Raw genomic sequence first — 19,585 nt, forward strand, 5'->3', positions numbered from 1 at the left:
ACCACTACTAATCAAATTACAAAACTTCTTTATTTTTCGTTATTTTTTTTTACGAAACTTTTACCAATATATTCGTGGCATTTTTCTGATTAAAATGAAACCAAATATGATATAATTCCGATGATATTTACGTGTGTAATGAACGATGGAAGTTACTTTCCATAACAATTACATTAACGGAAAATTAGTGTAAATGTGATCCGAATTATATCGCGTTTGATATCATTTTAATCAGAATAATGCCACAAATATATTGGTGAAAGTCTCATAAAAAAATAATTAATAATAAAGAAGTTAAATTTTTCATTTAAAGGCCTGCGCTCTAGTATGAGTGTCGGTGAAAAGAACGGCGGTAGTGACTTACAACGATAATTTACTGTATACCCCGCGGTTGTGGGGATAATTCCGCGACGTTTATCATTCAGGCCTTGGCGACATATATCGAGAAATCACTGTATTTAGTAAACTCCCAACTCCATTACACCGATTTGCTTTTGCCATAAATGTATAAAATTATTACACTTTGCTTCCGGGAATCCCTGGTTTTCACACAGTTCGAAGACCACTGATCTGTCTCGCTCTATCTCGCTACACAGTAGTGCACCGTTATAGTATATATCAATATTGCATAATATGTCTACAGAAAAGTAAAGGAGCATCGATTTGTTACCTAATCATCTACGATGCATTTTATAAAAAAAATTTTAAAAACTGAAAAAATACACAGATTAACAATCACAATACGACGCAACTATCATAATTATAAAAACGTGGTCATCAGATAACATCAATATAAAATCAGCAATTTTAACCCTCCATCGACAACCTTATTTTTATCGACGCATGCTGGGTCGTTCATGTTGACTAATTTTTTTACTTTTCTAGGCATTCAAAAAATCTAAAGAAATTCTAGAATACTTATCGAAGTCCCTATTTTAATATATAATTATTTGAACGGTGATATGTTGAAGGTATCAATGGGAAAAAATAGATATCGAGAAGAAAGCGCTCGGACACAAACGTCCTTGGTTCCCCGCGGAGGGTCAAGTTCCTGCAATTTGTTAAAAATTGAATTCGCAGTCAAAAATTCGGAGAAAAATCACAGTTGTGTGTGCTATAAGGTAGAATCTTGATGAAATTTTTTGTAATTTTTTCTTGAACAGAACAGAAGAAACAGAGCATAATTCACTAAAATCAAGTCCACCGTATACCCTTGTGGTTGGGGTGCCGACTTGAAGCTTACCACACAGGGTTTTCTTTAGTATGGAACAGTATGAAGAAAGACTAGTCTAGTTTCGGGGGCACATTCAACCATCTTATCCAGCTTTGCCCTTTAACCGTGCACTACTGTGGTGCAGGGTAGAGCGATTCGGTAGCCGTGGAACACGGTGTACGACGGGAAAGCAGAGCCCCAGAGGGACTTCCGTGGCCCATGGCTGGGAATCGAGTGTCGGCTCGATGGAACCGAGCGTAGTCTGGCGAAAGCACGCATCGATCAGCTTGCCGGATAGAAAGGGAGAGCTTTGTACGGCGCGGCGGCCGGGAACGGTCTTCCGTCGTCGTCTCGGACATTGTAAATAGTCGTTGTTCCACGTTCTCTGTACAGTTTGTTCTTGCGCTCTGTGTCCCTTCGCTTCTATCAGCCTGTCGGCGACGACACTTTCTTCCCCCGCACACTTTCTTCACCGTCTCTTCTTCTGTTTTCTTTACTCTTTTCTGTTCCCCGCAATCCCGCGCGCCGCAACGAATCGAACCAAGGAACAGCAGGGTTCTCGCGAACGAGAAGATCGAACACGTCGATCTATATCTACAAAGAGCAAGCACCGTACCTATAGAAGCTGGCGAGAATTATTCTTCACGATCGAGATTCCTCGTTGAACCGGAGAAAGAGGGAGCAAACAACAACCGGAAAAAAGCACGCCGCGGAAACGAACTTAATGCCTCGGCTCCGTCGGACGGAATCGGAGCTTCCGTCTCTCTCTCTCTCTCTCTCCCTCTCTCTCTCTCTCTCTCTCTCTCCCTCTCTCTCTTTTAGTTTCTCTGTCTCTCGACACTGTACTCTTTCAAAGAGAACCAACGAGTCGAGTCGGCTCTCCCCAAGGGTGTCTTTATCGACGCCACGTGTGGAGGCGAAATCGCTGCCTGGTCTTCGCAAGCGTCGATGAGTCGAGCTTGACTCCAACCTCGACTCGAGGCTCGATTCGACTGTCCGTCATCTTCGGCTGTCATCGCGAGATGCTACGGCACGCGATTCTCACCTGTCGTCACCTCGAATTCACCCTAAGGAGCTAGGGATATCCGTCGACACGGTTTTTTTCCGGAGTAATCTTCGCGAATGGTGGTCTCTCGGTGCTTCCGGTCCGCACTGTCTCTCTATCTTTCTGACTCTCCATCTATCTTTCTCTCTCTCTCTCTCTATCTCTCTGTCTATCTCGCTCGTCCTTTCTCTCTCTTTCTCTCTCTCTCTCTCTCTCTCTCTCTCTCTCTCTCTCTCTCTCTTTCTTTCTCGCTCATCCCCAGGATCGGACCAGAATGAAGGACCGGGTGTTCCCTGGACCCCTGTTTTGTGTTCCCAGATGAGCACCGCACACAAATGGGAGGTTTTCACGTACCTGACGCCAACCTTCTGCGACCACTGCGGCTCGATGCTTCACGGTATCGCGCATCAGGGACTTAAATGTTCAGGTAGCTAGCACATATTGAACGATAACAGAGAAAAACCGGATAGGCAAGGCCGCCGAACAGGAAGCTCTCGCGATCACGCGTCTCGAATTCGTCTCGTCTTGCACGGTGGTGCCATTCCTCGGAAACCTGGCCAAAATTCAGTCAATTTAATTGCTACACGTATCCGGAGCTTCCGACGCCGTTTGAATTTTTTTTAAACACGTCGGTTACACGGTTCGTCGAAAGTCGAAAATCCGTGCTGCTTTGTGTCTTGAAGTTTCGAGCATGTTCGATGTCTGTCAGAGATAGTTTTTTTCTCGAAAGAACTTGTGTGTGAAACATTTTTACTGTTGACGTAGATGTTCGTAGTATTACGTAGTTGGTAGATTTTTTTTTGACTCACGTTCGCCTCATGTCGCGACAAATCGCCTTCTACCGATTCGAATTTCTACGATTGAAGTCCTACTACAGTCATGTGTCACACAATCTATACAAACTGTACGAAAGACACGAATCGTATTTCGAGGATCATTTCCAACGATTTCTCCATGCTGATTCATTCGCCGGTCTTGTAGAATGAACCGTGGGAGTAATGTAGAGGATACCAGGTAGCACATTCAATTCCGATTATCTGAATTAGAATCCAAACATAGGTGGTAATAGCATTCATGTATATGACAGCATTCTTCAATTCAGACAATACTTACAATCCACTGTTTCCTTTTATCGCTTTCAATAATATATTTGAACTACGTGATCCACTGAATCACCCAGTGAAATGGCTCACTGAAATGGCCGACTGAAGTGGTCCACTGAGATGGTCGACTGAAGTGGTCCACTGAGATGGTCGACTGAAGTGGTACACTGAGGTGGCACACTGAGGTGGCACACTGCAATGATGACTCATTAACGGGGCCCGTTGAAGTGGTCCACAGAAATGGCTCACTGGAATGGTCCACTGAAATGGCTCACTGAGATGGCTCAGTGAAATAATGACCCACAGAAGTGACCCCACTGAAGTGATTCACTGAAGAGACTCGCTGAAGAGGCCTGCCGAAATGGCCCACTGAAATAATGGCCCATTGCAGTGGCCCACAGAAATGGCCCGCTAAAATGAAGCCCCACTGGAGTAGTCCACAGAAAAGGCTGACGATGTTGAGTCAACTCAAATGTCGAGTTTTTCACCAAAAAACATTCGGAAATATTACGTAATGTTCATACAATCTGACTTAAAACGAAACAACTCGTCAAAACAATCAATACTTTTGAAGAGTATTAAAAATCGAAATTCGGAATTTTGGCCAGGTTTTCGAGAAATGGCACCGTTGTGCACCATTGCCGTGTCCTCGTTTAGCCGAGGGGAGGTTCTCTTCGGTCTCCAGATATCTCAGCAAACGCCTCGACCGCGAGTAAACGCGATTCTCCGTTTTGGAAAACGCTCGAAACCCTTTCTCCGCTAGCGAGCTAGCAAGTGTTACCAGTACCATTATTGCTTGGCAAGTACCAGTATCTTGTCGTACCCGTCCACGGTGTCTCGACCGTCTCGCACGGCTCCCTGTATACCCGTAATCGTTGTTGGCCCGCCAGCCCTTGCCCGAGATCTTTGTCGGATTCGATGCTCTCGTCCGTAGCGAGAACATAACACGCATCGATACAGAAAAAGGGGTAGATACCAGTCTCGACATTATTTCCCGCGCATTGCGTGCTGCGTACACAATTCGTGCTAACGTTGATCGTCGCTGCGTTGATCTAGTACAAGATGCCCGCCAGAGCCCTGAACGAACACGAAATCGCTCCGGTGGCCTCGAGTCACCCAAACGGCCGAGAATTGTCGAGAACCTACAGTTCGCTGTCCAAATTTCGTCCAAATTTTCTGTCTTTTTCGCGATCCCGCTTTCTTCAACGCTAAACTCACCTAAAAAATGGCAGGATTGAGTTTATTTAGATTTTGCGCGATTTCTATTGCAACGCATATTTGAATAAAGAAGTATAACCATTACCATTGGAAACATCTTTATAACTTCAAGAACTGCAAAATAGAAAATCGGAAACCAGTCATTTGAAGAGTAACTGTTGCACATACGCTGGAATTTCTGATGAATTTCTGTTCGTGTAATAATTACAATCGTGCGAACGAGCAGAATGTTAATGGCGACAACGTGCAGGATGTACCACGTCTTTTGTAACCGGTCACGCAAAGCTACGTGCTCCCGATACTTTTGATACAAAAATACTTTGAATCACGGTTTTCGATTGTCCATGGAAAATGTTTGTACCAAAGTGACACTTCGGTTCGAAACTGTTCGCACACACCGAGGCATGTTACTGTATTCCAGTATTGCGTGGTTCATCCGGAGCACTTGGTCCGCCATTTTCAACAGCTCTGTGCTCTTTCTTCTTCTGCGGCCACTTGGACGTTCGTTGTTTCTCTATTGTTCGCTTTGCCAGTGGATCCGTTTAACGCGGATCGATCCGACGATTAGCGCGAACATTGGGGTCGTTAATGTCTCGGCCGGTCGGGTAGCCCGTGGCTACCCGGTGCGAACCGGTAACCCCCCTCCCCCCAGACCCCTAATCTCGCGTCACAGTATCGCGTGCTCAACGTCACTTGGTTTTCTCTCTCCTTCTCGCTCCTCGCTTTTACTCACCGTCGCCTCTCTTTCTCTCTCTTTCTCTCGCTCTCTCACTCTATCTATCTCTCATTCTTTCACTCTCTCTCTCTCTCTCTCTCTCTCTCTCTCTCTCTCTCTCTCTTTCTCTATCTCTCTCTTGATCGTACTCTCTGGCACGTTTATTCAGAGCTCGCCGCCTTGTACATAAGAAAGTATACATATACTGTATATATTGTACCCCTTCTGGCGTTGTACATACGATATATAACACGTGTATAAACGCTACCCCGCCCCCACGTACCCCCCCGCGTGTCTACGTTTTTAGATCTCTGTGGACATCCTAGTTACACTCTATATATCGTACACTATATTGTTCTCTATATATCGTGCATGCTCGTAGTTGTATACACGTGTATGTGTCCCTTGTATGTGTATATTATATATACATACACGTATATATCGTAGATCACGAACCCCGTCGACGAGTACGCGCGAGCGCAGAGACCCGACCCGCTCGACGGTCGCGCGCTACCCTCTCCGCGACTGTCGGGTAAATCGTGTCGGTACTTTCCGTTCGTCTTAATAGTTTTATCAGACACTTCGTCACAGTTGCATGACAACGAAACATTAAGCTGGGTTATGTTTCGATAGCAGCGAATACGATTTGAAGACGATTTGTCCTCCTGTGGAAACTACCCGCTCTTTTACCCGACGATCGCAGACCGGGTCGCAGCAACGCTGCGCGCGCCACGTTACTCGACTCGCACCCGCTGCCCGTAGATACTCGGACTCGCATCGTACCCGCGCCACGACCCACAACTTTTGCGGCTACCCGCCACATTCGTTTCTCGGCTCCCGATCCCGCCCGAACGGTACTGTCGCGGGAATAACGAGCAATATTCAATGAAAAATGACATACGGGTAGTGGGAGGGTACACCGGAGAAACGTTTCTCAGCCTGAGGATCTATGAAGACTGATGAAAGCTAGGAAAATTATCAATTTAGGAAACAAGCGATTCAGTAAATACTGGTATTATTATTATCATTCGATAACGTTTACGACGGAATATACATGGTATTCCGAAAATGTTATATTTCTTTGTAAGGGGTGATTCTTGGGGACATTTGAAGCAACTTTTTCCTTTGCGAAAATGCTCCCCGCGGCTTTGTTAAGAAGTTATTAACGAAAATGATGGACCAATCAGAGCGCAGCCACTGCGGACGGATTGGCGGCAGGTCCCGCCGAGCGTAGCGTTGGCATTGGCCGAGCCGGAACCGGTTCGCAGTGGCTGCGCTCTGATTGGTCAGTGTTTTTCGTGAATAACTCCGTAACAAAGCTGCGGACAAGATTTCCGCAAAGGAAAAAGTTACTTGAGAAGACCTCAGGAATCAACTCTTTCACGGAAATACATTTTCGGGATACCTCCCGTAAAAGATGGAATTAAGGTACCGAACGTTATTTCCCACATAGAAAACAATTTATTAGACTGCGGATTTGATGGATTTATGACAAAAGTGTGTAGCTGCACCTTGGAACGAGATGTATTAAAAGAATCGAAGAGTGTCGATACATGTTACTTTCACTCAACTGAAAATTAACTCCAAAATAAAACATTTTTTCCGACCTAGAATATTTCCCTTCTCCATACGAAAATGGTGCAACTTACTCGTACAGTACTGAAACGTTTAGTAATTTATTAAACACAAATAAATTTAATAATGTAAAAGATATTTTGAATAATGATACAGGAATTTTTGGTGGCGCCTTACAGTCGCCATTCGAGTGCTAAGGGTTAAAGGAAGAAAGAAAGCCGCTCTTGGGTCCTTATTTTTAATGCGGAAGATTATTCTTTTGCGTAAAGATCCGCAGTCTAATTGCAACTATTGTTACGATCCAGTCAATAATATTTTCGACTCTGACAAGCATCTTTACAACCGGTTGTTCCAGTTTACATTGACAACGCTGTAATTCCTTTTTTTTTACTCGCTAGTAGTTACTTCGCCTGAGTTCACTGCACCCGCGCGCACTCGCTGCACTGAAATATGCATAACGTTATCTATTTATGTGAAACGGCGGCTCGTCTACGGTGCGAATCAGATTTCGGTAGAAGGTTGAGGAACGCTGCGGTAGACAGAACGATGGCAAACGAGGCAACCTGTGGAAGAAATCGAAAATCAGAATGATCCGCGTTTGAATGGCCGACGGGATTGCGACAGTACGCGGTGGCGGGTCGGCACCGGGAGCCAAGAAACCGTCGCGTCGATTCGCATACGCGCGGGTAAACGAACGTCCGCCGTTCCGGTTCGCGATCGATCGTTCCGCTCGTCTCGAATCTTTTCTTGGCTCGTTCGACCGAGCATGCGGCGGAGGGTGTCATCGACCGACCCGTCGCACACCGGGCTGGAAACCCGTTTTTCGTGGCCAAAATTCGATTTTCCAAGTTTCGCATGAAAATCTGCAGTCTACTGTAGCACGCATTTTTTTTTTATTATATTGCATAAACGTCTGCAGTCCACTACTGTCTTATATACAGCATGAAGTAACACGATTAATGTTATATATATATTTTTTTTTGTGGGAAACAATCAAAGATGATGTGTATCGTGATCAACGGAGTACACCAGAGAACATGCAAAAAAGAATAATTAGATCTTGTAGATCAATTCCAACAGAAACCATTGAAAGTACAATTGATTGTCTTGTAAAACGTTTAAATGTTTCTGTTACTGCTCAAGGTCGTAATTTCAAACATTTAATTTAATTCAAATAAAATGATTGTATATTTTAAAGTTATCATTGCTTTATCATAAATTTTCAAGTCCAAGGTCATTTGAAGGTCATAGTGTACAACATCGTTGAACACGTCTTGACATCAGCTACAATACTGCGAAGTAAAAAATATATGGTTGTATTTAAAAATCGTTGATGGCCTTCAAAAACCTTGAAAACGACTGCTATTGGAACATTTCTTTATATTACCATATTTGTCCCTTTTAACAGTACAACTTTTCTCTCTAACATTTTCTTCCATCTCTAAGCCTAGCGGAGCTACTTAGGTGGCCTGTTTCTCGTGAACCACCCGGTATATATAACATCAACACATTCGCGACCGGCACATTTTTCCGTTTCTAATACTGAGTACCGGCGAAAATAATGAAATTCTGAAGCTGGTTGACGCAAACTTGTATCGCTAAAGCAAGGATAAAAATGATAAAAGTTTTGATATATCAATGTTGCAATTATGTGTTGTTTAAAATAAAACGTCAGATGCACGTCAGCGGTCGCGAATGTGTTAATATATATAGTGAATTCTCGATATATGTCAACAACACGTGTCTTGGCAGCGTCGTTTATCGTCCAGGAGACATACCCGTGTTATGTTTACACTCCTTGGCTCCGAGGACAGCTTCGTGGCCCCTCGCTGGGTATACCTCGCGGTAGTGGGGGTAATTTCGCGACGTTTATCATCCAGGCCTTGGTGACATATATAGGGAAATCACTGTATTAATAGGCGTGTTTTCATTGTTTAATTATTTCCCAAGCATTATTTAATCCAAGTGTAAATGCCGTAATATTTATAGCAATTTGAACTGTGAGAAGGGTTTTAAAAAAGTGTTTAGACACAGGAATTGTTTCATACAAACGCTTAGACAATTATTGGAAGTCATGCGAATTTTGGAAAGATGCCCGAAGTGCTAATAGCTGCAGTTTTATAATTTTCAGTTATTGTTTCTAATATTTTTGTAGTATGTATGGTAGTTACATTAATGGCATTTTTGTTGAGAGTAAATCGATGTAACGGTATTTCGAATTTTGGCCATGAAAGGTCACTTTTCCAGCCCAATTTCCGTGGTTCTCGCCGGTTTTTCCTTTCCCTTTTCTTTTTCTTGTCGCCGGCCACGCACGAGTCGTTTCGCAGAAGGTTCACTGTCGTTGCATCTCGCGCGTATGCGATCACCGACTGCAGCCGCCCTTCGTCTCCTCGCGAACATGATCGAAAAAAGAAGAGGAACGTGATTTGACCCTTAAAGCAGGGTGGACGACGACGAAACGGAGCATTTGATTTCAGATGCGTAAAACCACGTGGAGGGAGCAATACATTGATTTTTATTCAGTTCATTGCGAAAAAAGCTGTTAAGGGGGGAACCTTGTGTAAATGGCCTGTTTTTCAAGAATTTTTTTTGAAAAATGTAATGCATAGATTGATTTAAAATTTGAGGTATTATTTATTAACGTTATAATGTACACAAAAATATTTTTCATAAATTTTAATCGTTAATATCAATGGTGCAATGGCAGCTTGAAAATGGCATCCTGGAAATAAATCCTGGAATCCGCGCAGCGGATAGTGCACAAAAATGTTTATGCAAATACGCACAACATGACATTTTGCTTTTATTAAAATTTGCAAAATTGCAAAAATGGCGAAGTTTTGAAAAACAGCGGATTTTCTCTCATGATTTTCTGTTAATAACAATGTTTTAAATAAAAAATTAAAAAATCGAAGCTCGTCATGTTGTGGCTAATTATTTATAGAATATTTATTACAAGTTTCATAAAGATTGAGCAATCAATTTTTGAGCTACGTTGCACGGTGTGCGAAATTTTGCGTTTCGAGAAAAATGCGTCTAAAAAGTTTGAGTACCGCGAAAAACATGTTACGTGTTTGTATATCGTGAAAGAATCTTAATTCGTTTTAAGTTACCGCGGTTTTTCGCTAATTTGCGATTTCGGGGCCATAGATCAGATCTTCCTCTTCCTCAAAAAGTTGTACTTCAGCCGTTTTTTCTTCTTTTCGAGAAGCTCGAGCCTTTCCGACAAGAGTCACTTTATTTCGAAAATAACGTACAAGAACACATCTCTGATCACTTTCTAACTTTTTATCGTATTCCAGAGGAAATTTCCTATCTATATAAACAAAAAAAAAAGATGCCCAAAAAATTAATTTTACACAAGGTTTCCCCCTTACATCTAGGTGGACGTTGGTGCAATGATTGCCAAAAACAGAGTAATTTGTCTTTTTTAGTAAAACCACGTGGAGGAAGTAATACATAGTTATGTTTATACAGACAAATTGTCAAAAAAGTTCGCATGTTTTGAAATTATAGAATTCTAAACGAGAGAAGGGAAACGACGACTCTGACCCTTGGAGCAGGGTGGACGTTGATGAAATGGAACACTTGGTTTCAGAGGCTCGGGAAAAATAGAGGAATTTGTCTTTTTGAATAGAACCACGCGGAGGTAGTAATACATAATTATATCTATACGGTTGATTGTCAAAAATAGCTCAAATGTTTTGAAATTATAGAACTCTAAACAAGAGAAGAGAAACGATGCCTTTGGTCCTTGGAGCAGGGCGGACGTTGATCAAATGGGACCCTTGGTTTCCGAAGCTTGCCAAAAATACAGAGGAATTTATCTTTTTTAATAAAACCATGTCGATGAACTGATATATATAATTGTATTTATTTAGTCGATTATGAAAAAAGTTCACGCGCTTTGAGATTGTACAGTTATAAAGAAGGTGAGAGGAACCATGGCTTCCACCCTGGAAGCAGGGTAGACATTGATGAAATGAAACACTTGAACTCAGAAGCTTGACAAAGTGCGTAGGGATTTATCTTTTTCAACTCTTTGATGGTCGCACGTTTCTTTACTCGGCTTCGTTCAGGTTTGTTCGTCGCGTAATTAGTAATTAGCAGACTGCGGAATTTTATGCAAAACAAAAATTGTCCTACTCCAACGTCTTCACAATTCTCTCTCTTCTACTTCAAAACACGCGAAGAAGAAAACAACAAAATTCTTATCTCGTTATCGTTAATTATTTTAAAAAATGCCTAGCAGCGAATTTGAAGTTAATCAAAATCAACAGTTCCAAATAATTGTACTTACACCTGACATACATACATACAGAATATTTACAGAATCTGCGGAGAGAATTGAAAGAGCTTAATATTGATTACAAAATGTAGAGCCCGAATTTCTCTGTTCGAATGAATTATGCCCTCCCACGATCGACAGCACGATCTCTTAACACTACAGATTCGCGAGGATCCCGGCGCAAAGATCGAACTAACATAAATTCGCGAGGGTGGAACGAGCGGCGGCTGCAATTTCGGCAGCGAAATAGACGCGCGCGTTGAAGCATCGCACCATCCACCTCCCCCCGCGCTGTTTTGCATCCATCCCCGCTGCTCGAAACGTTCGAATGTTGCGAAAGTATATAGTTAACAAAAAAGAAAAAAAAAAAAAGAAAAAGAAAGAAAGAAAAAAGCAGTGTACGAAAAGCACGGCAAACGAACGAGATTGCCGGTTGTCTGGCTGTGAGCGACGACGACGCTGACGCCAGCGAGAGCGTCGAACAATTCCGATAACTGATCGATGATCTGATGACGCAGCATGCGACATGAACGTACACAAGAGGTGCGAGGAGAGCGTGCCAAACCTGTGCGGATGCGACCACACCGAACGACGCGGTCGTATCTACTTGAACATCAGCTGTTCCGGAAACAAGCTCACCGTCGAGGGTAAGTTACACCCTAAGTACTACGCCTAACACCCCAGGTTCTCCGCGATCTTCGCCAGCCTCTTCGCTGTCATTCTGGAAGAGGATGCCAACTACTGTCTCGACGTACAGGGTGAGACAACCGACTCGAATAACTTTCAAATTATGCGTAAGAAAATGATTTTTGTAAACGTTACTTGGTATCAAGGTGGAGATAAACTCTTTATAAATGGAGGAGATTTGGTGGACAACTTCGATTTTTCAAACGGAACCGTATATTTTGTGTACACAAATCGACGCAGTTCTTTATTCTCTGTAAACAAGCATTTACCCATCCATGTCGACAGATGATTAGTTCAGCAGATATTTCAAATGAAATACAATGAATTCTCGATATATGTCGACAAAACGGGTCTTGCCAGCGTCGTGTATCCTCGAGGAGACATACCCGAGCCTTGTTATGTTTACGTTCCTCGGCGTCCGAGGCCTCTCGAGCTTCGTGGACCCTCACGAGGTATACCCCAGGGTAGTGGGGATAATTCCGCGGCATTTATCACCGAGGTTTTGGTGGCATATACAGTGACTCCGCGTTATATGCCAGCAACCCGGTTCTTGTTGTCACCGGGACACTATTCTTTGATGCAGTGCCGAACGTAGAAAAGGACAGCGGTAGTCACCGCCATTTACAGTTCGCCGTGGTCCGTAAACACGTCGTAATTCGTGTGTCCTATAAGTTATCTGTCAAAGTCACAAATGCTGCCTACGGGACCCTGTTATGTTTACACTCCTCGGCGCCGGCGCCGGATGTCGAACTTCGTGGACCCTCACGGGGATAATTCCGCGACGGTTAACTCAGGAGTCTCGGCGACATATATCCCGGACTCACTGTATAGAGAAATCATTGTATTGTTAATTAAATTGTGTCGTGTTTGGTTTCGTTTTAATTGGAAACAATGTGACAATCGCGTAAAAGTTTCATAAGGAAATTATTGATCTCGCCGATATATCCGACGCTGTATCATTTGCGCATATATCGTGCGAATCTTTCTCGCGCATATCGAGAGGTATCCTCTTCCGAGATTGATCTCCGAAGTTGAAAAAAAATCGCGATCGAGTCCCGCCGGGATCGAGGATCGACGACGCGGACGGTATGCATATTGGTCGAAAACGCGTAACCGTGATCGGGATTCGTTTGATTATTACGGCCCGCGTAATAATCCCGTGTCGGTTCCGCGGGAATCGTTATTAAAAATATCTCTGGAGATCGATTTATCGACTGGTTTCCCGTCAAACGTTTTTCAAGTGGTTACGAGAGGAAGATTATCTCGTGAAGCAGGGCCTCGGTAGGAAAGCAGCAGCGAGATCTTTATTATTAGACCGTTATTATCGGCTGGAAAAGGCGGTTCTTTTCGATTTCGCAAGGTCGGAACACGTGAAACGAAACGGTAATGGAAATCGATCACGGGGAGCCGTTCGTCCTCGATCCTCGTCTCGAAATTAGGCTAGATCGCGGAGGACATCAGTCGGGAAGGAGAGAGGGTGGGAGACGGAGGGAGAGGGTGAGAAGATCTGAACAGAGCCGATCCCTGGATCGGATCATGGTTTCCAGTGAAACAGGGCCGAAACCTGATCCCGATGGACCCGAACGGACTGTCGGACCCCTACGTCAAGCTGAAGCTGATCCCGGATTCGGACAACGTGAAGAAAAAGACCAAGACGATCAAATCCTCGCTGAACCCCGAATGGAACGAGACTATCGTCTTGTGAGTGCTGAACGTCTCCCTTTCTTTCCTCATCTTCACTCTTCAGGAATAGAAATAGGAGTTCTTCGAGTACCAAGTATCTAGTCAAATGGTTAGCTAAGGAGCTTTTCAACACATTGACTGCCACAACTCGACGACTCCAAACATTCGGTAAAATCGGAGCTTACAACACTTTGTAGTATGTTAAATAATGATTTCAGAAGAAGTTGTAACACTGTATTCAGCCATATTATCTCTGCTAGGCTATGAACGAATTTATTGTTGTTTTCGGGGCAACTCATTAAGGAATTGTCCACTGTTGATTTCAAAAGGACTTTTAGAAGATTACCGGTGGATAAAGTGTTAATAAAATTAAAACTGAGAAGGTAGAATTTATTATTTCACAGACTAATAAGCAAGCAAAGTCTCTAGCTGTCGCCGGAGAAATTAATTTTTGAGTCTGGAGAAATGATCCTGTCACCCACGTTCCGGTGGCACGGCAGTCAAAGTGTTAATTGATCCTTCAACAGCGATAGAAGCTTAAAGCATTAACCCTTTGCATTCCATTGGCATTGCTATAGCAACGCTGATCATCAGTAGACAGCGGATCTTCATGGAAAATAAAAATTCTCTACCTGAATTTCCAACAAGGTGGAGTGAAATAGAAATTTATTTTCTTTCTCAAGAATAACTTCATAACTTTCTCGACAATACTACTAGCATTTTATCAAAAGCATTTCCGACTTTCTCCCCTCGGGATAAAATGCTTGATTTTCAAGATCCTTAAGGGAGGAAACTTGTGTAAATGACCTGTTTTTCAAGAATTTTTTTTGAAAAATGTAATGCGTAGATTGATTAAAAAATTAAGGCATCATTTATTAACGTTATAATGTAAACAAAAGTATTTTTTATAAATTTTAATCGTTAATATCAATGGTGCAATGGCGGCTTGAAAATGACATCCTGTAAATGCGCCGTGGAATGTATAGCGTACAAAAATGATCTGAAACAAAAAAATCAAAATGGAATCGTTAGTTTATGCAAATACGCATAACTAAATTAAAATGGTGAAGTTTTGAAAAAAACGGATTTTCTGTTAATAACAATGTTTTAAATAAAAAATGTCGTGACAAATTATTTATAGAATATACAGAGTGTTCACGCTATTACTAGTCAGTGTTTTTCTTGTAAATAGTAAATACTACAAATTAAATGAAAGAGGAAAAAGTGGTACTGTTTTTTATATTGAACACAATGGCGTATGTAATATTTTTGTGTTTATACTATTTTGTTAGATATGAAGGTGACCTTCAATTTTTTAAATGGAGTGCTGTATATCTTTTTATATCACACGAAAGCGTGTGCCTAGACGAATTCATCCGTATACTGTACAGTGACTTTCAAGGTCATGCAATGTCAGAAATGGAAGAAACATTTGGTATATTTCATACCAATGTGTTTATAAGTGTTGCTTACTCATGCGAATCGGATGATGTTGTCATTCACATTCAGAGTGTTTACTTCTAGTCCCTACTATGACGAGACAATTTCATTATTACTTCCGAAACCGATTAGTAATATCTCATAGTAATGTATCGTTATTCGGTGGACGAGAAGGCGGATACGGTACGCATTTATTAGCAGTGCAATGGAAACAAAAGACGAAGTAAATTGAAATACCTAGAATAATATCCGGGCAGAGTGCAACCGAATGAAAATAAGTTTAGTTTGTGTGCCAAGCGTTTGAAGGAAACAGGGTCTTTACAAAATAAGTGTCATAATCGGAAATGTCTTCTTTCTGAAGATAAAAAGTTAGAAGTCCTCTTACATTTTGAAGAAAATCCGACAACTTCGGTACGAAAAGTAGCTTCACATTGATATGAAATATTCAAAATGTTTCTCTGACCTTGCATGACCTTGAAGGCCACTGTGCAATATACGGATGAATTCGTCTAGACACACACTTTCAGATGATATAAAAAAAAATATACAGCATTCCATTTAAAAAATTGAAGGTCACCTTCATATTTAGCAAAATAGTATAGACACAAAAAAACTACTACAGTACTACTTTTTCCTCTTTCATTTTTTTTTCTGATATTTACTATTTACAAGAAAAACGCTGGCTAGTAATAACGAGAACATCCTGTATATACCAAGTTTCATAAAGATCGAGTAATCAGTTTTTGAGCTACGTTGCAGGGCGTGCGAAATTTTGCCTTTCGAGAAAAATGCGTTTAAAGTTTGAGTAACGTGAAAAAACACGTTACGTGTTTGTATATCGTGAAAAAATATTAAATCATTTTAATTTACCGCGGTTTTTCTTCCTCTTCCTCAAAAAGTTGTACGTCAGCCGTTTTTTCTTCTTTTCGAGAGCACAAGCCTTTGCGACAAGAGCCCGACTAACGTACAAGAACATCTCTGATCACTGTCTAACTTTTTATCGTATTCCTGAGGCCTATCGATTTAAACAAAGAAAAGATGCTAAAAAATTTAATTTTACACAAGGTTCACCCCTTAACAATTGGGTCTGCCGATGGCAAAACGTTTCGAGTGCCAAGGGTTAATTAACGCTGAACCTAGCGAGCATTAAAAGTAGCCAATAAAAAATTGCACAGTTTATTTCGATTTTTCTAGATGTGCTTGAACACATAAGTGTGTAATGATTATTTCGAAATTTCAACAATCGTGTAATAAAAAATGTCCGAAACCGTTGATTTGACGGTGGTAGGTTCAGCGTTGAATGCTAATGTCGGGCATCGACTGGCTCGAGCGATTAGGCGACTTCTTCATTGTACTGAGACCGTTCTCGTTATTCCAGCGATCTGAAGCCAGAGGACAAGGATCGACGGCTGCTGATCGAGGTATGGGACTGGGATCGAACGTCCAGGAACGACTTCATGGGCTCGCTCTCGTTCGGCATCTCGGAGCTGATGAAGGCTCCCGCGAGCGGATGGTTCAAGCTGCTCACCCAGGAGGAGGGCGATTTCTACAACGTGCCCGTGCCCGAAGAGGGCGTCGATCTCGCCGAGCTCAAAGTCAAGATGCGAGTGAGCTTCCCCATTCTTTTGGCCGAGACAATAGCTTCCCTTTTTTGGGGTCGTGTCTCATCGCTTCTATATCTGTCTTCTCGTAGAAAACGTCGGTGACGAAGAAGGCCCCTGCCACCCAGGACAAGGAGGTGCCGCACAACATGGGCAAGAGCGACTTGATCAGAGCGAGCGACTTCAACTTCCTCATGGTGCTCGGCAAGGGCAGCTTTGGCAAAGTCAGTCGCCTCTCGATGGAGACATTTGGATTTTCTTTGTGTATTAGATTCGGTTCAAGTTGTACAGAGCTGGACAAAATTCTTTGAGTCCAGGTTCCGGTTCGTTTATCGTTGTACAGTACTCCCTTACAGACTTCTTTTTATCCGGGTCTCGCTGAAGAATATCTCGGTAATTGTTACTTGTTCACCCCGCACACCTCAGTTACGGTAGAGATCTTTTCGACAGTTACGAAGGGAGTACTGTACTACTCTTCTCACGAGACGAGGACAGGTGGCGCAATTGAGAGCCAAGGGTAGTCACGTGACTTTTGCAGAGTCAGCAGGTCGGTAACTGCTGTGTAATTTCCGCCCACAGCCTTCAGCCATTGACTTAAGATCCGTCTTGGTCTTGACCGACGAGTCTTAAGGGTCTGTATTATCGATATTATGAATTCTGACGCCAGAAACGTGCTTCAAGATTTTGGCTTTATTTCGCAGAGAATCAAGACAAAATATAGCTCAATTTGTAGCTGGTGATATTTTCTAACACGGGCTACTCTCGATTTCGTTCATGAAAGTCATCCAATGGCATAAAAATGCTTGGATTCCACGGTATGCACATCGTCAATTTGTGGTCTACTTTCAACGCTTATATTATCAAATGTCTGCATAATCTCGTCGGTTCATGACGATTGAACCTTCCCCTTTCGAATGAGCCCGTTCCCAGCGAAAAATATTCTCATATAAGGACGAAAAGTTGAGGCACGTAAAACCATTTTTCAAGTGGTCACTATACCTCATCGCGAATCTACGGATGACTCACGAGGCCCGGTTCCGTATGAGCCGGTTACGAGGGAGTTTAACTATAGTTAGAATCACTGTTAACACCTAGTGGACAAAGTTAACAGTTTGAAACGAAACTGGCAGAGCGACGGATCTTCCTCTCAGAAACTGGAAGATTAAAAATACATTTCCCTCCACGACGATAATAGAAACAGAGTAGGGTATCTTCCCTTGCAAGAAAAGAACAGGTCCTTGAAAGGTCGCCCTCGGATTTCAGGTGATGCTGGCGGAACGGAAGGGTACCGACGAGCTGTACGCGATCAAGATCCTGAAGAAGGACATCATCATCCAGGACGAGGACGTGGAGTGCGCGATGGTGGAGAAACGAGTGCTGGCTTTGTCCAGCAAGCCACCTTTCCTCGTGCAACTGCACTCCTGCTTCCAAACTATGGACCGACTGTATTTTGTGATGGAGTATGTCAACGGGGGAGATCTGATGTACCAGATACAGCAGTGCGGAAAGTTCAAAGAACCGGTGGCCGTGTAGGTGTTAGTCGAGCTCTCTATTAGTTGTACAAATTTGTATCCCCTTTCTCCTGGTGCTCTGAGCCACGTGCTTACTTTGTTTATTGATTAATGCAGCACTGACTCCGTCTCGCTTTTCCTGCGAAGTCCACGAATTAATTTGTACAACTAACGTAGTATAATCCTCGGAACAGAGATCGACGAGTATCGGCATTTTCGTAGATTCTACGCGTCCGAGATCGCGATTGGTCTGTTCTACCTGCACGGACGCGGCATTATCTATCGGGACCTGAAGCTGGACAACGTTTTGCTGGACCAGGACGGACACATCAAGATCGCGGACTTCGGCATGTGCAAGGAGGGCATCAGCGGGGACAAGACAACCAAAACATTCTGCGGAACGCCCGACTATATTGCTCCCGAGGTTCTATATTTGCCCGCAATTTGTTCAAACACGGTGCAACAATATTTTACGCGGGATGAACTAATCAATATGACTCGTTCTCAGATCATTCTTTACCAACCGTACGGAAAATCCGTGGATTGGTGGGCGTACGGAGTGCTGCTCTACGAGATGCTAGTTGGACAGCCGCCATTCGACGGCGAAGATGAGGACGAGCTGTTTGACGCCATCAAGGATCACAACGTCAGCTACCCGAAGAGTCTCACCAAAGAGGCCAGGGAAATTTGTAAAGCGGTAAGCTTCCGTTCATCTAGCAGCTTCACTGGGATGTTATAGTTTTCTCCCGTTTGCGTCTACCATTGGAGAATAAAAATGTTAAACTGCTCCTCGCATGAGTTGTACCACGATTTCCCAACGTGGGCGTTCGGGAGATCCGGAAGAAGTTACTGACGAACGTACACCTCGAAAAGAGAGCTGCGAGCCAAAGAACCTTGGGAAACTGTGGTATAACACGCTGCGAGCTATAGCTCGCGAAGCCTCCATCCAATTGTTGCGCAAGAGGGAGAGAGAGAGAGAAAGAGAGAGACGACATAGTAATGTCTTGTCGCACGAATAAACGGTTCTGTTCAGTTCCTCACGAAGAATCCGGTGAAGAGACTGGGCTGCGGGTTCCGGGGAGAGGAGGACGTGCGGAGCCACGCGTTCTTCCGGCACATCGACTGGGTCAGGATCGAGAACCGCGAGGTGCAACCTCCGTTCAAGCCAAAGATCGTGAGTGCCAACAACTGAACCGCAACTTAGAAATAGATGATCCCGCTGTGGCCGTACTATAGAAATATCTTCCGGAAGTGTCTTGGCAATTGGCTGGACACAAGTTGCTGCAGCAACATTGCTAGACTGCGGATCGTTATGCAAAATGAAAATTGTCCAAGTCAATTGCAAGAGGCTGTAGCCAAATAGGCATTTAGTGTTATTTAAGTGTTTACTGTTTAATCAATTAACATGTCAACGGCGCTTCGTTTAGGTGATACACGTTTTCATTAATTAGCTTAATCGGCGTCGCGAGGGCGTGCCACAAGTACACGTGTACTAACTCTCGTCTT

At 43.1% G+C, this 19,585-nt stretch overlaps 1 protein-coding gene across 5 annotated transcripts in view; it reads left to right on the forward strand.

Annotated features, from left to right (window-relative positions):
* Pkc53e (Protein C kinase 53E) overlaps positions 1-19,585 on the forward strand; it is a 73,570-nt gene that overhangs the window by 44,849 nt on the left and 9,136 nt on the right. For 3 of the 5 annotated variants that reach the window (XM_076791323.1, XM_076791327.1, XM_076791326.1), the window contains 8 exons: positions 11,676-11,804; positions 13,392-13,545; positions 16,346-16,574; positions 16,661-16,792; positions 17,832-18,097; positions 18,302-18,503; positions 18,588-18,776; positions 19,113-19,253. In XM_076791323.1, coding sequence (XP_076647438.1) covers positions 11,676-11,804; positions 13,392-13,545; positions 16,346-16,574; positions 16,661-16,792; positions 17,832-18,097; positions 18,302-18,503; positions 18,588-18,776; positions 19,113-19,253 — 1,442 coding nt within the window. Of the gene's footprint in view, positions 1-2,576; positions 2,686-11,675; positions 11,805-13,391; positions 13,546-16,345; positions 16,575-16,660; positions 16,793-17,831; positions 18,098-18,301; positions 18,504-18,587; positions 18,777-19,112; positions 19,254-19,585 lie in introns of all 5 variants that reach the window. The other 2 variants (XM_076791324.1, XM_076791325.1) reach the window with 1 other exon arrangement.

This window comes from Halictus rubicundus, chromosome 8, assembly GCF_050948215.1.
Source record: "Halictus rubicundus isolate RS-2024b chromosome 8, iyHalRubi1_principal, whole genome shotgun sequence".
In the NCBI taxonomy this organism is placed as follows: domain Eukaryota; kingdom Metazoa; phylum Arthropoda; class Insecta; order Hymenoptera; family Halictidae; genus Halictus; species Halictus rubicundus.